The 16,722-nt window shown below is 41.3% G+C and overlaps 1 protein-coding gene across 2 annotated transcripts in view; it reads left to right on the top strand.

Moving 5' to 3' along the window:
• Positions 1-204: 204 nt before the first annotated feature.
• AP1G1 (adaptor related protein complex 1 subunit gamma 1) overlaps positions 205-16,722 on the top strand; it is a gene marked incomplete at both ends in the record, with an annotated part of 30,294 nt that continues 13,776 nt past the window's right edge. Inside the window, 10 exons of one of the 2 annotated variants that reach the window (XM_079541540.1) lie at positions 205-405; positions 4,569-4,693; positions 7,921-8,062; positions 9,034-9,130; positions 12,032-12,108; positions 13,264-13,272; positions 14,476-14,571; positions 15,043-15,123; positions 15,366-15,464; positions 16,220-16,275. In XM_079541540.1, coding sequence (XP_079397666.1) covers positions 205-405; positions 4,569-4,693; positions 7,921-8,062; positions 9,034-9,130; positions 12,032-12,108; positions 13,264-13,272; positions 14,476-14,571; positions 15,043-15,123; positions 15,366-15,464; positions 16,220-16,275 — 983 coding nt within the window. The remainder of the gene's footprint in view (positions 406-4,568; positions 4,694-7,920; positions 8,063-9,033; positions 9,131-12,031; positions 12,109-13,263; positions 13,273-14,475; positions 14,572-15,042; positions 15,124-15,365; positions 15,465-16,219; positions 16,276-16,722) is intronic. The other variant, XM_079541541.1, reaches the window with a different exon arrangement.

Raw genomic sequence — 16,722 nt, 5'->3', positions numbered from 1 at the left:
TGAGAACTTCTGTTCCTGGAAGGTACAATGAATTCCTGTGGCCTTTGGGTATGCTTTTAACCATGCTAGTGAAGCTGTTTGCCTTTTTTAAATTCTTCCATTTATGTAATTATAAGAGAAGAAAGAAGAATATGCTGAACTGAGACAATTATGAAGTTCTCAGGTACAGTAGAAGGCTTATGGATCTCTTTCTTCTCCCAGAGGATGCCAGCCCCCATCAGACTGCGGGAGCTGATCCGGACCATCCGGACAGCAAGAACCCAGGCAGAAGAGCGTGAGATGATTCAGAAGGAATGTGCTGCTATCCGGTCATCCTTCCGAGAGGAAGATAACACATACAGATGCAGAAATGTGGCAAAGCTGCTGTACATGCACATGCTGGGATACCCTGCACATTTTGGACAGGTAGGTTGGTCTTCATTGCTGCTACAGTGTGTGTGTGTATACCAATATGCTTCATGTGTTTTGAGTGCGTGGGCTGCTTTGGAGCAGAACTAGAGCAGTTTTGCTTTGAGATGTTTTGAGGTTTTGTCCTCACGCATGTTCAGAACCTGCATTAGTTAGTTTTGACTACGACAAAGACACTTCCTGTCTGAAACCTGTTCTTATGTATTTTGTTATGAAACTTGCAGTTAGTCTGCTTTACCCAGGCTGTCTGCTCCTTGCTGCAGGTGTGTCTTGCAGAGCAGTAGCTAAACTACAATCTGGTAAGTATGAGTATTTCTGGATGGCATCTTGAAGTTGTGTACCTGATAGAAACTGCCAGATGTTTTAAAGGTGTTTCTTATTTAGCAGTTTCCTTATTCTGAAGTAATTTATTCTAGGCAGGTAATGGTTGGTCTGTTCCCAACAATAAAGGATTGGTGTTTCTTATCCCCATTTTAGTGAAGAGATTTGGAGAATGCCGATGTGAGTTTTGACTTATTTTCTATGTAGTGTTCCTCAGTCAAATTGTGGAAAAGAGAGATAAGATGATGGGGTCTTGATCTACAAAATGTTCTTCAGGTTGAGCTTTGCTTAGTGTTTGAGGCACAGTTCATTTTTTTGTTAGTAAACATCCCATTAGTCATTGTACGGTAACTGAGTCACAGCCTGAAGCACTGATTGAGCAGCTGGGGAAAGGACCTGGTCAGCCCTGGGAGCACAGGTGAAGCAGTTCAGCTGTGGGGCCAGAAGGGGCGGAGCCTGGCTGCAGCTCTTAGACCTCATTGAAGGGCTGACTGCCACTGGGGAAGGGGCTCTGGCTGGAGATGCCTCCTTGGTGAAGCTCTCCCCTGTGAACCTGGAATCTTCTGATAATGGTGAGCAATCTTCTTCCCTTCACAGCACCTCTCTATTGTGCCAGTCCTGTCATCATCACACCTCTGTTGTAATGCTTTTTCCATTGTGCCGATCTGTCCAATTGCTGCAGTCATAATGTAACCAGGGCCTCAAATTGTCTTTGAGTTTGGACTGTACTTTGAATTTAGGGGGGATCACTTTATTTCTACATCGTTGGGTTCTTCTCCCAGAGAAAAGAGTTGTTCAAGATGTAGCAACTCTGATGTAACAGAAAAACAACTATGCTGACTGTAGCATACCATCCTCTGGCCTTGGTTCTCATATAATTTGTCAGTTGTATTTCTGGCCAAGGCTAAGAAGAGATTTTAGCAATTATTATTTAAGTTGAAATCTTTTGTGTCGTCAGCTTTTATGACTGGAAGGAATCTTTCAAGATACTGGTGTTATATAGGTGATTTTATATGATCCTCATTCTTTCTCCAAAACAATGTGCTGGGGGACTGTTGAAGGCAGATGCCATTCCAGCAGTAGTAGAATTTTGAAGATAGGCAGTCCAGCATTATAAACAAGAAGTTTCAGAGAGTGGCAGCATGAATGAGTAGGAAATTCATTTTGATGAAAAACGGGAGAGCCACAGGCTGTTAGATCCCATGTCTGGTTTTATCCTTAAGACAGACATTTGACTTCAGCTAGTGTTATGAATGGGGTAACCATTAATAAGTGTTCAGAGAAGGTGTCAGAAGAAGCAAATGGCTGATCTGCTTCTTTCCAAGACAGGATTCCTCCACTTTGATTCAGGAAATCTTGTGTTACATTTAGCCAGTGCATGCTGAGATGCAGTGCATGGCAAACTGTCTTGAGCGCGTGTTAAAATCGGGTTATGATTAGAAGGTATTGAGCATCCACTTTTTTTTTAGTTTTATTTCCCCTGCAAAAGAATGCCAGTCAGAAAGGTGTCTATGTCAGTAAAAACTTTGAGTTGTAATCTGGCGATAGACCTGTATTATCAGGCTTTGTTGATGTATCTGTTACAGCACTGAGGCAGCAGATCTTAATTGCCGTTCCTTTGAATGAAATGGATATAATGACATCAAGAATTCTTCTACTAATTAAACAGAGCTTCACTTCATTGTGTTGCTCAGCAGTGCTGTGCACTAAGCTAATTTGCATGTATTTGTATGCATGTGAAGCAAACTGGTCAGCTTTTTGCGGGGTAAATTTCAGTAATATCATACAAATTTAAAAGTGCTGGAAATATCAGTCATTAGTTTCCTTCTGGTTTTTCTTTTAGTTGTTTGTCTTGCCTTCTTTAGCTCTTATGCTGTAGCTGTGAGGCCATTGGTTCCACACTGCACTTCTGCAGAGCATTATATAAGAAAGCGCCTTTTAAACTTTTCTGGGGAAAAAATGGGCCAGTCACTGTAAAGATAAGAGGTAAATACGCAGTTATGTACCTTATCTCTTGGTTGATCTTGCCCACTCATGCGTGTTCAGTTATCTCTTTGGATGACTGATCTTACTGCTTAGAGGTATTTCTTCATCCAGGTTAATCCTAGATAACTGAATTTGCTTTCATTCAATCTTTTCCTTGTCAGTTGGTCACTCAGCTCAAGCTAGATGATTATGTGGCAACTTCTTGCATAGCAGTGTTATATATTCTGATTCTGTGCAGTTGTGAGAACTTGTTAGTAGCTAGGCCATAGCATTTGTTTTCTCTGTCACGTAAAATTTAATTTTCTTACAAGTTTTTCAGCAGCCAGTATAGCTTTGCTCTCTTGATGCGCGTGCACTTCTCGCATCTCCCTGTTCAAAAACAGTTCTGTTCAAACTTCCTTATAGTGAAGGACTGTGAAAACCTTTTCATGCTACCCTTTATTTTTGCCTATGCGGGCCCTTTTTTGTGTCCTTTAAAGTAGATCTATTGGAAGCTTTGTCTCATCCCCTCCATACATCCACTGTGTGCTTACTTGCTGCCCTAGCTAACTTGCAGAACGAACTTAGGGCATGTGCTTGTGAGAAGATGAATCTTTTACCTGTTTTGAGAAGCCATTTTTGCTGCTTTGTCTGTGTAGCGGAAATGCTGAAGTCACAGCTTGAAACAGTGATGGAGCACCAGGTGGGAAGGCAGGGCCAGCCCAGGGGAGTTCAAGTGCACACGGTGGTGCACCCAGGTGATGAGAAGGGCTGGGGCCGGGATCCACCCCTTCCCAGACCTCATTTAAGGGTTGGCAGTGGAGGTGAGGGTATCTTTCTGCAGATCCCTGTGTACCTGAGGCCATTCAAAGGTAAGTAAATCTTCTTCCTTTGTTTCTGTGTCTAGGCTGCTGCATTTGGGCCTATCCTCATTTGCAGCAGTCAGAGACTTTGCCACCCTGCTATAAGCATTATACTTTCCACCGTGTTATAGTGTTACATGCTGGAAAGTAGAGATATGCTTATATGTAATTGATTATCAGTTAGAGTGAGATACTTCAGTGCATAGTAATGTTACTGTTTGTATTTTTGAACTAAGAACATGTTTAAGAATTAGCTAGCAGCTAAACTCTGAAGTTATCTGAGTGTAAGTGGCAGCTAGGCATGTTATCCAAGGAATTTCCTTTATATTTTTGAATACAGCTGTTATGTTTTTACATAATAGAAGGGATGTGATGTTTGTAGTGGCTGCAGTGCATGTGATTTTAGATTCTGAAGTTCATACAGAAGTTAGAGGATTGCAGGACAGCGGGAACTGACATACATGACTGTATCTAAAATTTACCTAGCAAGTTACTTAGTTACAGATCATAATGATCAAAATTGTTGTTGACGTCTTAACAGAGCACTGATTCTCTCCCTGGTGGGTAGATGTACCCATTACAGTGCAAAATAAATAAATAAATAAAATAAAAAAAATTCCAAGGTCTATCAAACATGGCATATCTTTGGATTTTTTTCTGGATTTCTGGATTTTTTTTTTTTCTTTTTTAACTGATAGTTCTTATCTGTGTTATTTTTCTCTTTTGTGCTCTGATCCTGCTTATCTGGTATGTATGAGGTAATGGAAGATCAGCAGAGGATTGTTATTTCAGGGCAGCAGACTTACTATTGATTTTGCTGCTTCCTTGCTGGAATCTTTAGGCTGGTCATTCAGCCTTTGTTTTCCATATCATCAAAATGGGAATAGAATGTACTTTTAAAAATATATTATGAGAGAGACCTAAATTAGTTAATATCAGAGTTCAAACTCTTTCTCTTCTAGTTGAGAAATAGTTTAAGCTAATTCTTCTTTCTTTTTTTTTTTTTCCCAGTTGGAGTGCCTCAAGCTCATTGCCTCTCAGAAATTCACAGACAAGCGCATTGGGTATTTAGGTGCCATGTTGCTGCTGGATGAGAGACAGGATGTCCATCTTCTTATGACCAATTGCATCAAGAAGTAAGGGTACCAGAAAACATTTGTGTTTTAAAAAAAAAAAAAAACAAAAAAACAAAAAAAAAAAAAAAAAAAAAAAACAAAAAACAAAAAAACCTCACAACTTCCATTCATTGAATCATTCAGGTTGGAAAATACCAGTAAGATCATCTAGTCCAACCCTTAGCTTATTACATGGGTAGATAGTGACAAGACAAGGGGGAATGCTTATGAATTAAAGGAGTGAAAGTTTAGATTAGATGTTGGGGGAAGTTTTTCCCTGAGAGGGTAATGAGATGCTGGAGCAGGTTGTCCATGGAGGTGTTCAAGACCAGGTTGGATCAGGCCCTGGGCAGCCTGATGTAGTGTTCAATCTACTGGCTGGCAGCCCTGCCTGCATTGATGGGGGTTGGAACTTGAGGTCCCTTCCAACCCAGGCCATTCTGTGATCATCACTATGCCCGGTAGACCATGTCACTCAGGGCAACATCTACTCTTTTCTTGAGAACCTTCAGGGATGGTGAGTCCACCATGTCTGTGGGCAGTCAGATCCAATGCCTGACCACTCTGAGAGTAAATTTTTCCTGATATCCAATATGAATCTCCCTTGATGCAACTTAAAGCCATTACCTTTTTTCCTATTGCTGTTATCTGGAAAGAGGCCAACCCCCTGCTCTCTACAACTCCTTCCAGGTAGTTGCGGAGACTAATGAGATCCACCTCCCTTCCTCCCTCACCTCCTCTTGTCCAGACTAAAGAATCCCAGTTCTCTCAGCTGCTCTTCAGTAAGGCCCTTTGTGGCTTCCTTGCCTCTCTCTGGACGTTCTGCAAGGCATCAATGTCCTTCTTGTAGTGAGGGTCCCAAAACTGAACACAGTGCTTGAGGTGTGACCTCACCAGTGCCAAGTATAATTCCACATTCAAGAATTAAATGATCTCCCTGCTTACAAAGTAGGAAAGAGACAGGCATGCAGTTAGTAATGCAGCATTGCTGAAGGTCCACATACCTTTTAAATAGTAATAAATCAGAGGATATTTTCATAACACTGCTAAAACACTGTAGGTCAGGTTATCCTCTGTTACAATACTGTATCTCTGTACTGTATCTCTGGTTCTATTTGTTTACTTGTGCTGATGAGCTCTGAAGTTTTTGACCTTGGGAGTCAAGACTGTGTATGCTGCCTTCTTTTTAAGGTTGACCTAACAGTACTGATGTATGATTTTCCTCAGAAGCAAGGCAGCAACTTGGAATGTGCTGTCTGCTTGGTACCTTCCTGAAATTGGTCAAGAAAGGATGAGAAATAAGGATTGTTTTTTTCCTCAGTTTCTTTACTTTTAAAATCTTTCTAGTGAAGTGCTGCTAAACCAGGACTGTTTCATATTATAGTTAAGTAAAGGATGATTGGTCTGTTTCTAATGATGGGCAGTCGTTTTTCAAGATGGGTGGGAGAAGGAGTGGAACAACTGGGGTCTAGTTGTTTTATCCTTGTTCTTGCTTGTATGTGGTATGTCTGGTTTTATTTACTTTTTGAACATAAACCTCTTGAGTAATAGCAAATGAAGTATTAGTAAGATTGATTGCTTGGACTGTGTCCTCAATGTGCTTGGGAAGTCTTGACAAGACTGTGGGCCTTGGGATCTACAAACGTTTGGTCAAGTATTCTTTTATTGAATTGTCATACCTGTGAGACTCTTCCATTAGAACTAGGCTGCTATATTAACATCTTTTTTTGATTGCTTATGCTAAAACGAATTTGTGTGATAAGGGTGGGATGAATTTGACATGAGCCGGGCTGAAGCTAAACAAAACTGGGAGATAGCAACCCACTTAGGTGGTGGGAAGTTTATTGCTTCCTCGCCTGCCACTTTGTCGTGCTTTCATCTGTGTCTTATCACCACAACCTAGATCTTCCATAAAAACAAGTGGACACCTTTGTGTAGCAGCATGTACTTGCTATATTCACTGTTACGTATTGCTGCCCAAAACTTGCTGAAATAAGGAAACAAAAATCAACCCATTTTAATGGCAGGTGTACTCTGTTATTTTATTTGCTTGTTGCCATAACTTCTATGTATTACATGCAGAATGCTCTCTTTTCTGCATGTTGTATGAATCTGGTTGCATACTGCTTGCTTCCCCTGTCCTCCCGTCATGCAGTCACCAACTCACCCCCCAAACAGAAACCATATTTTTATGTTCTTCACATTTGTGAATGAATCCTGGATGCTGTGGTGACAGGAGTACTAGGTGTTCTGATGGAAAATTGGTTGAAGTCAGTTTTTAAAAGCTGTTGTAATTGCTGTATGGAAGCTGTATTGTCTCATACTTAGTGGTTGATGGTTGGTGGGTGGCCTCAGAAGTAGTGTCTGCTTATGGGTATTGCACTTTGCAACTTCCAGAGGCTAACAGCATTTACGTATGGATTATTTGCAAGCTCTGTGAGTAGTGGGTTTTGTTTATTTTGTACGTTGTTTTTGTTATCCTCCATCTTGAGCCAGAATATCTTGCATAGATTTTGTTTTTAATGCTGTTCAGTTTGTAAATATGAATCCCACTTCCGATTCAATATTTTTGTTCAGTCTGTAAGTCTTAGCAAAAATTCTTATTTTCCATTATACTAAGGTTAATGTATTAAGCGTGTGTATCGCATGTTACCCTTTTAAGGTTTTATTTCACGACCAAGTCCAGATGAAGTTTTACAATTCATCACTCATTAATCCTAATAGTCAAATGGAAGGAAGGGGAGGTAACTAGAATTAAAAGCCATTGTAAAAATATGCAAGTCAAACTGTGTGAAAATCTTAAGATTCAGAAACTGCAAATCAGAGTGCATATAAACCAGAAGCTAAAGCCTATTCTACAACTTGTTTATGCTGGGACAACTTGCAGAGTCTCTGCAAGGCTATACTTGATGTTAATTTCTTTCCTGCTTGCAAATTCCAAAATACAGAGTTTAGTATTTACTACAGTAAGCTTTAATGGAGTTCTCTGTGGTCTTCCCTCCTCTCAGCTCAAGCACCGGATATTCACCTGGTGGTTTTGCTGAAATCTTTTTCTTTGAGGATTCTATATAAAAGTAATAGAAAACTCAAAGCTGATATTGTTTACTCATACTCCCAAATAGCTTAGAATTTGGAGATTTCTTCTGGGCTATGCGTACAGATGGCTGGATGGCCATACACAGATGCACTTTTTTCCATATTTGGGATTTGTTCATATACTGACTGTCCTTTTTTCCTCTTCTTTGCAGTGACCTTAACCACAGCACGCAATATGTGCAGGGGCTGGCACTCTGCACTCTTGGCTGCATGGGCTCTTCAGAAATGTGCAGAGACCTTGCAGGAGAGGTTGAAAAGCTCCTCAAAACATCCAACTCCTATCTTAGGAAGAAGGTACTTTTTAATGTTTTGTTAAGTGTTAAAACTTGAGGTTGGGATATCTTGCTAATAACTGGAATGCTAGACAGCTTGGAATGCTGACTGAATATTTGCTAGCGTGCAAGACAAGTTGAGGCCAAAGCCCATGTCTGCGGAGCAAGGATGTGTGTAATCCTCTAGAAGGCTAGCCTTCTACAGATGAGGTATCTGTTTGTAATTTCTAGGGTACTTTGTGCCTTAAGGTTATTGATTGTATTACCAGCACCTGCCTGTTCACAGGCTCTAGCTCCAAACTTCTAATTGTTAGCCAGTATGAAAGAGCATCAGTAAAGTATAAATACTTTTGTTCTTTTTAAATACATTTTGTTGTTATGTCTTGAAAAGGTTGGGGGAAATAATGGGATTTTAGGCAAGACAGCAGTGCTGAGACGTATTGCTGTATTCTGGGAAGAGGAGCGCACTTGATTCTCAGGCAGCTACAATGAGTAGGGTCTTCTCTTGCTTCTGTTCTCTGGAGAAGATGGGCAAACTTTCTGAAGTGTACTTCTGTTTTTCATAGGACCTGTTACCTGAAGGGGAACTGTTTTGTGGGAATGTGATCATATTCAAAAGAAGGAAAACAAGCCATGCATTTGACATAAATTTCACTTTTCACTTCCAGTGCATTATCATTCCCCTCCCTTCCTAACAATGAGACAGGTTGAAGTAGCCCTATTAAATGCAGAGCCACGTAGCAATTAACATGGCTCTGAAGTGAATAACTTTCAAATGAACTGCTGTTAGTGCAAATGTTACTTTGCAACTCAATGCCTTTTTTACTTTTCAACTGTGGAAGTTTTGTTAAACTCTTCTGTGGTGCTGTTTAGTATCACTTGTAGCAGAGAGTGGAATCTGGATATCATGAAATTTGTAGTAGTTCCTGCTGTGCTAGATGTTCAATGTCTTGTCATTGCACTACATACTAATCAAATGTTTTTCCTGTATAGGCAGCACTGTGTGCTGTTCACGTTATTAGAAAGGTGCCTGAACTTATGGAGATGTTCCTGCCAGCCACCAAAAACTTGCTGAATGAAAAGAACCATGGTAATGTGTGAGCATGCTTAGCAAGACTATACTGTTTTTTGTGTATGGCACACAGTCTTTATACTGTTTTTTGTGTATGGCACACAAGCCTTTTATTTGGAGGGATTTACTGAGTTATATTTTTATTATTTGTTTCTTCCCATTGCTATGCAGTGAGAACAAATGTAATTGAGAAGGCAGGCGTGTATGGCTACAGATTAGCAGCACCTATATGGCATAGGTGATAAAAGGAACTCTCAATGTTTACCTATTTCAGAGTGAGTGCAATGGGAAAGTTTTGTCACTTCTATCCAGTACGCTGCCTAAATGAAGTTCAGAGTGTGCTTTTCAGCTTTTTGGGTGATTTCAGTTAACGCAGTGCTATAGGATTATCTGACACTTGCTTAGTGGGCATTACCAGAGTGGAGATGTTCTCTGTCAGGAAAGAGTCTGTCTTCAGTGCTGTTTTAGATCATTATATAGATTCTCATGTTAATTTTGCCTTTTTTGCTAGGTTATTGTTTTAATGCTTTTTTTTTTTTTCAAGTACTTCAGAAGATTGTTTAAAGAGAAATACAAAAAATACTTGGTTAATTTTGTATCAAGCAGTGCTCATTCTTTACAGGCTTAGTCCTTTTGCTTATCTTCAGTGATTATGTGCCTTAAGAAAAGAGTTGGTTGTGCTAGGAGTCCTACAGTAGATGTTACAGCAAGTTTGTCTCCACACAGAATAGTTAAGTGAAACGTTATTAGCAGGCCATGTGTGATATATATTTTTTTTCCTTTGCCAATGCCTCCAGGTCCGCCGCTGCAGGTCCCACTCATCACCCAGCCTGTATTCAGGTTTGGGATTGCTCTAACCCCAGTGATAGGACCTTACACTTGGCGACATTGAACTTCATGAGGTTTGCACAGGCCCACCTCTTGAGCCTGTCTTGGGTGCCTCTAGGTGGTATCCCTTCCAGCATCTTGACCCCACCACGCAGCATGGTGTTGTCTGCAGATTTGCTGACGGTGCATCCAGTGGTTAATTTTCGACTGTTGTAATCTAATTAAATGCTTTGTAACTGACGTGGCTTTTCTAACTACTTTTCAGAGGTGTTTTAACTTAGTTCTGCTAAGTCAGAACACGGCAGTTGACTGCCAAATAGACAGTTTGGCTTTAGCAAGCTGTCTACTGTAGTCTTTCTCCAAACTTGAGGTTTGAGACCTCTCGATCACGTAAAGAATGAGCATGTGATCCGAGACAGCCAGCATGGCTTCACCAAAGGAAGGTCATGCCTAACTAATCTTATGGCCTTCTATGATGGAGTGACGGCATTGGTGGACAAAGGGAAGGCGACCGATGTCATTTACCTGGACCTGAGCAAGGCCTTTGACATGGTCCCCCACCACATCCTCATCTCCAAATTGGAGGGAAGTGGATTTGATGGGTGGACGACCCGATGGATAAGCAATTGGTTGAAAGGCCGCAGACAGAGAGTGGTGGTCAATGGCTCTATGTCCAGGTGGAGGCCAGTAACAAGTGGAGTCCCCCAAGGGTCTGTCTTGGGACTGGTGCTCTTCAACATCTTTATTAATGACATCGATGAGGGAATTGAGTGCACCCTCAGCAAGTTTGCTGACGGCACCAAGCTGAGTGGTGCGGTTGATACGGTGGAAGGAAGGGATGCCATTCAGAGGGACCTTGACAGGCTGGAAAGCTGAGCTCGAGTGAACCTAATGAGGTTCAACACGGCAAAGTGCAAGGTTTTGCATTTGGGCCGGAAGAACCCCACGCACCTGTACAGGCTGGGAGGAGTGGTCCTTGAGAGCAGCTCGGCAGAGAAGGACCTGGGGGTCCTGGTGGACGAGAGACTTAACGTGAACCAGCAGTGTGCTCTGGCAGCTCGAAAGGCAAATGGGATCCTGGGCTCCATCAGGGGAGGAGTGGTCAGCAGGGACAGGGAGGTGATTGTCCCTCTCTACTCGGCTCTTGTGAGGCCCCATCTGGAGTACTGTGTCCAGGTGTGGAGCCCTCAGTACAAGAAAGACATAGAGATTTTGGAAAGGGTTCAGAGGAGGGCGACTAAGATGATCAGGGGGCTGGAGCACCTCCCCTATGAGGACAGGCTGAGGGAGTTGGGCTTGTTCAGCCTGGAGAAGAGAAGGCTGCGGGGTGACCTCATTGCAGCCTATCAATACCTGAAGGGAACCTACACCCAGGAGGGGAGTAAACTCTTCAAAAGGGCTGACAATAGCAGGACTAGGGGAAATGGATCCAAGTTGAAGGAGGGAAGATTTAGGTTGGATGTTAGGGGGAAGTTCTTTACAAGGAGAGTGGTTAGGCCCTGGAACGGGCTGCCCAGGGAGGTTGTGGATGCCCCGTCCTTGGACGTGTTCAAGGCCAGGTTGGACGGGGTCCTGGGCAGCCTGATCTAAATGTGGATGTTTGATGGCCCTGCTAGGCATGGAGGTTGGAACTACATGATCCTTGAGGTCCCTTCCAACCCCGGTGATTCTGTGATTCTGAGACCTCCTAAGGAAAGCGTAGTGCAAACCACGTAATGCTGGGTAGGGTATCCAAATCAGAAGAGAAAACTGGGGAGCATGAGAAACTCAATGCGTACAAAACATTTAACAGTTTGTCCTTCTCAAATCTTATTTACATGTTTGTTTCTGTCTAACAGTGTATTTAGTATGCAAGTTTCTTTAAGCAATATACAAGTCCAGTTTGTCTCCATTTTTGACTTTTAGTTGCTGATCTAAGACACATGCACTTTGTCATCAACTTTACCTTGGGCACAGCTGCAAGCATCTTTTTTGAAGCATGTGTTAGATTGAAGGGGAGATTGTTTTGTATGATTTGTTTTCGTTTAATTGCAATTTTTGTTATTTGCCTAGAGCTAATGAAATTAAGAGGCTTTTTCCTGTGGCTTTTAGGTGTTCTACACACATCAGTAGTTCTCCTCACGGAGATGTGTGAGAGAAGCCCAGACATGCTTGCACACTTTAGAAAGGTAAGTGTGAATTTGGTAACACTGCAGAATTAATTTTCATGGTCTTGTTTTGGTTTTGCTGCTTCTTGATTTCTGAAGTGAAAGCAGTGTGCACCTTCTTAAAATAAAATCCTTACAACTGAAGAATTTAATTGTGCTACCTGCTTGTTATCAAAACAATAAAGAAAAAGAAAAAGGGAGTGCTGAGTGCCTAGCCCTCTCAAAGAAGGGGTAAGTTACAAAAATTACTCTTGAAGACTGTGTAGTTTGTATGAATCTTTCTTTACAGTTAAGAATAAGTGCCCTCTTTGGCTGGTGTTCCTTTTCGGCTTTTTTGCTCTTTATAGCTAATTACACAGTGTCATCAGGATGTGCATGTATATTAATTGTAAAGAAGCAGAAAAAGCTTGCACGTGCGCTTGAATTCTGTAACAACTGTATAAACTCATATAAGAAATATGTGGAATGTTCTCTATTCTCTGAACCTTATGTTCAATGGAAGCTTGTCTCTGATGCATGCTATAGTACATGATTTTCCTTTCTAACTTAGAGGTTTAAGTGTCAACATAATTCCCCCTCTTGTAGGAGTGTTTGCTTATTTTCCACCTTAATACACATTTCCTAACATTTATTGCTGTAATTTGCTGTGCAGTATTACTGCCATATTAAAGACTACCAGACTGTGAAAACGTCATTGTTTATTTTTTTAATTAATCTGATTTTTTGGTCAAGGGAGAAATTGATCAAAGCTGATCAACAGAACTGGCCATTTGCTCCTCTCATGTGTTTCAAAGAGGTTTGTCTATTTTCATGCCCAGTTTGCTGTTCTTCACTGACTTGTGTATATCACTAGGGATTTCAAACAGTTTGTCCTCTTGATGCGTTTCACCACTTCAACATACATCTCTTGCCCTGGTTGTGTACAGCAAAGCAGGAATGAAAATGAAAGAAAGACTAGGGACACGTGGGAGTGAGCCATTGCTCTCTTAGAGGTGGTAGTCTTACTGGTTTAAAAAAAAAAAAAACTGCCTCTGCAAAATGTAAGTCCTAGGTACTTGCTTTTCTAGCAGTCTCTTTGGTTGTTTATGCTATGAATGATATAACATTGATCTGTCCCTAATGCCTGCTTCATCTGTTTTGTCTCTTTTGTCTGTTTGGAATCCTGCTCTGTGTTAGAACGAAAAGGTAAGGTTTAATTCTTGTACATGGTGCATGCTTACATTGAGTCTGTGATGTTTGCCTCTCGTGATGCAGTACCAGATAATGCCATGTTTGTGATTAATGCCGTGTGCTTAGATCAGTTGTCTTGTTCAGTGCTTTTTGTGTGCTGGTCTTATCAATAAGCTTCTTTACCCATATCAGCCCTGGATCTCTGTTGTGGCCTTCTCAAAACACAAACCTTCTTTGCTCAAGCCCTCATCTTGGGATTTTGAAGGATTTTTTTTTCTGTATATGCACACTGTAGCTATGACTGCTCTTTACCACTGGTGGCTTTGTGCCTTGCCTTAAATGTAGGGCAGCTGTGGGTAATTCCTTTACATGGAAGGAAGCAGGAGAATTGTATGGCCACCTGTATGTGTTCTTACGACACTGCCAAAGAACTACTGGGTGCAACTCCATTGCTGGTGTTTTTTGTCAGTGAAATTTGAGTACAGAAGGTTGGTAAGGGGCCCTCAACCAATCTCCATGGCTGTAATGTTTTCCTTTGTTTGCCTTGTCTTGAGTCCTGATAATATTCTTGTATGTTAGAAGGCAAAGCAAATGTTAATCAGGGCTCCAGGAACATTTTTGCAGATCAGTACACTTGCATGTTACTCTCTTGTGGGGGAATGTGTTGCAGATTACCAGGCTTTTCTCTTGAAAGGCTGATGTGAATGGAGTATCAATCTTAAAGGAATCTTTAATAACTTCTTGTAATCCTATAAGTACCTGAAAAGATTAAATCTCTTATGCCTGATGCTCTGTGAAAGCAGGTGATATAAACTACATGGGAATGTATGCTAAAAATCAACTTGGAGCTAACCTGGTAAAGCTCCCAAACAAAGTTTTGGAAGAATGCTACTTCAACAGTCCTAGCCTCCTTTTTCATGAAGATGGGAGGTTTTTTTTAATTGATATTTCCTTTTAGGTATTGCTTATCAAGTTGTGGTGGATTTAGTACTTTGAAGGTGGAATATGGTGCTCAGACTCCAGCTTAGATAGGAAATGACTAGAAACATGTAAGCTGTAGATATTTGTATAATAGTCTCTAGATGATCAGGCTGAACTTCAAGGAGGAATCTGTAGGACAACTTGCTTTCAAATGCAAGATTTGCTTTTGGACCTGTACTTGGGCAGAAGGAACAACAAGCTAATAGGTACATTTTCTGATAACTCTCTTCTTCACAGCTTGTTCCCCAACTAGTTCGTATTCTGAAGAACCTTATCATGTCTGGATATTCACCAGAGCATGATGTGTCTGGGATCAGTGACCCCTTTTTGCAGGTAAGAAATGATGCTAGTCGTTATTGATAGTTTTAATTTGTGCACTGTGTTGTGAGACATAAGTATGACAAGATAGTTACCATAAGGCAGCAGTGTTGATTTGAAGATTGGCATTGTGTTAGAGTAGGCTGGGTAAATGCTATTCATCTACCTTAGTGAAAGCCACCTGGTTTAAAAAGAAGTTGCCGTGCCCTATGGTACTGTGCTAAGTTGTGGCAAAATGAGAAGAAACAGTGAATGTTGGTCTTGCAGGAATGTGCCTGGTTTGACACTCGATGTACTCGTAACAATTTTGGCCTATGAAGAGAGAAAGGGCACAGTGTTCGCCTGAGAATAGAACCAAATCTGCATTATGCTTTGAAATAGAAAATTAGTCTTTTGTTTTCTTCTTTGTTGCTGCTCGAGCAGTGAATTTCATGGCCCTTCTGTAAAAGATTTCCATTGAGTGAGGTTTTTCTATTTCTGTCATAGGTGCGAATCCTGCGGTTACTAAGGATTCTAGGGCGAAATGATGATGATTCTAGTGAAGCAATGAATGACATACTTGCACAGGTGAGACTTGCAAAGTTAATCAGCTTACATTTTCTCTTTTCATTTGTTAATTATTTGGATTCAGCACTGATGAAGATATGCAGTGTGGCTGCTTGCCACGCTGGGGTGAGTTTTGTTGCTTGGGGCATGTATTTATAGATGTGGTACACTAAGGATTGCTGAGTTTCATTGCTTCTTCTGCAGAACAGCACAAAGGGGATCCACTTTAGAGGTAATGGAGTCACTTTGTTTCTTTCCTCTAGGTCGCTACTAATACAGAAACAAGTAAAAATGTGGGAAATGCCATTCTCTATGAAACTGTGCTGACTATTATGGACATAAAATCTGAGAGTGGACTGAGAGTAAGTTGTCTTTGCTGTGACTTTTTTTTTGTGTGAGAGCGATTTCTGTAGAAGACACGTGAGGCAAAAAAGCTCTGTGGTTGCTTCTAGATAAGACTTGTAGCCTCTTTGGAAGGTGTACTTAAGGGGTGTAGCAGAAATGCTGTGTCCTGGCCTGAAGCAGTGATTGAGCACCTGGTGGGAAGGCAGGGCCAGCCCAGGGGAGCTCAGGTGCATGCAGTGTACCTGAGTGGTCAGAAGGGCTGGAGCCCCTTCCCAGTTCTCATTAAAGGGTCAGCAGTGGTGGTGAGGGTGTCTCACTGAAGATTCCTGCCTACCTGAGGCCTTCCAAGAGTAAGCAGCTTTTTCTTCCATTGTTTCTGTGTCTGACTATTTAATTTAGGCTTGTCCTCACTTGCTGCAGCCTAGAACTTTGCCACCCTGGTGTTACTGCTGTGCTTTCCATCGCATTATAGTGTTATGGGGTGGAGGTGGGGGAGAAAAGGGTAAAAAAGAGAAAAAAGAAAATGAGGGAGAAAAAGGGGAAGGAGAGGCTGGGGGAGGGGCAGCAAAACCTTCCTGAAGACTGTTTTTTCTTGAGTACAGGAGAGAGCCTGTACCATGTTTGTCTTAGTTTTTCCTTTGCTTAGTCAGGCTCCAGAGTTCTTTGTTATGCTTTTGGCCAAGAAGCACAGTAGTAACGTTGCCTTTAAAGTCACCTTAAAGCAATGATGGAGGACTTCTTGGTCACTGACCTTTTGTAACTTTTTCTGCAGGTGTTAGCCATTAACATCCTAGGCCGTTTCTTATTAAACAATGACAAAAATATTAGGTAAGTTGCATGAACTGTGCTCCATCTACGCCCAGCTTAAAATGTCTAAGAAGCAATGACATTAAGACTGTACTAAGTAGAACTTTCCCGGAGAGTGTTCTGGGAATTGTTGTTAGTGGGGTGAATGTGGCAGACAAGCTTTCTTCTTTTCTTGGCGCGCTCTCTGTCAAAACCTTAACTATGGCTCTGCCCTTCATAGTAGTCGAATCTAGGAGTGTAAAGTTAATTCTTAATGTGATTTCTTAATCTAGGTGAGTGGTTGGGGTTTTTTTTTTTGTTTTTTTTTTTTTTTTTTTTTTTTCCAGTTTTCTGTGTATATTCTGTCTTGTTTCATCTGGTCAGTGATGACATTCAAATCAGAGTGGACAGTGGTGACTTCACAAATTAGACAAGGAGTTGTTTTGGTTTTTTTTCTGTCTGCGTATTGCTGTCAGCAAAGAAATTAAT

Source organism: Tetrao urogallus (assembly GCF_951394365.1).
Source record: "Tetrao urogallus genome assembly, chromosome: 12".
Lineage (NCBI taxonomy): Eukaryota > Metazoa > Chordata > Aves > Galliformes > Phasianidae > Tetrao > Tetrao urogallus.
The sequence above is the reverse complement of the archived record's forward strand: the minus strand, read 5'-3'. Positions and strand labels throughout refer to the sequence as shown.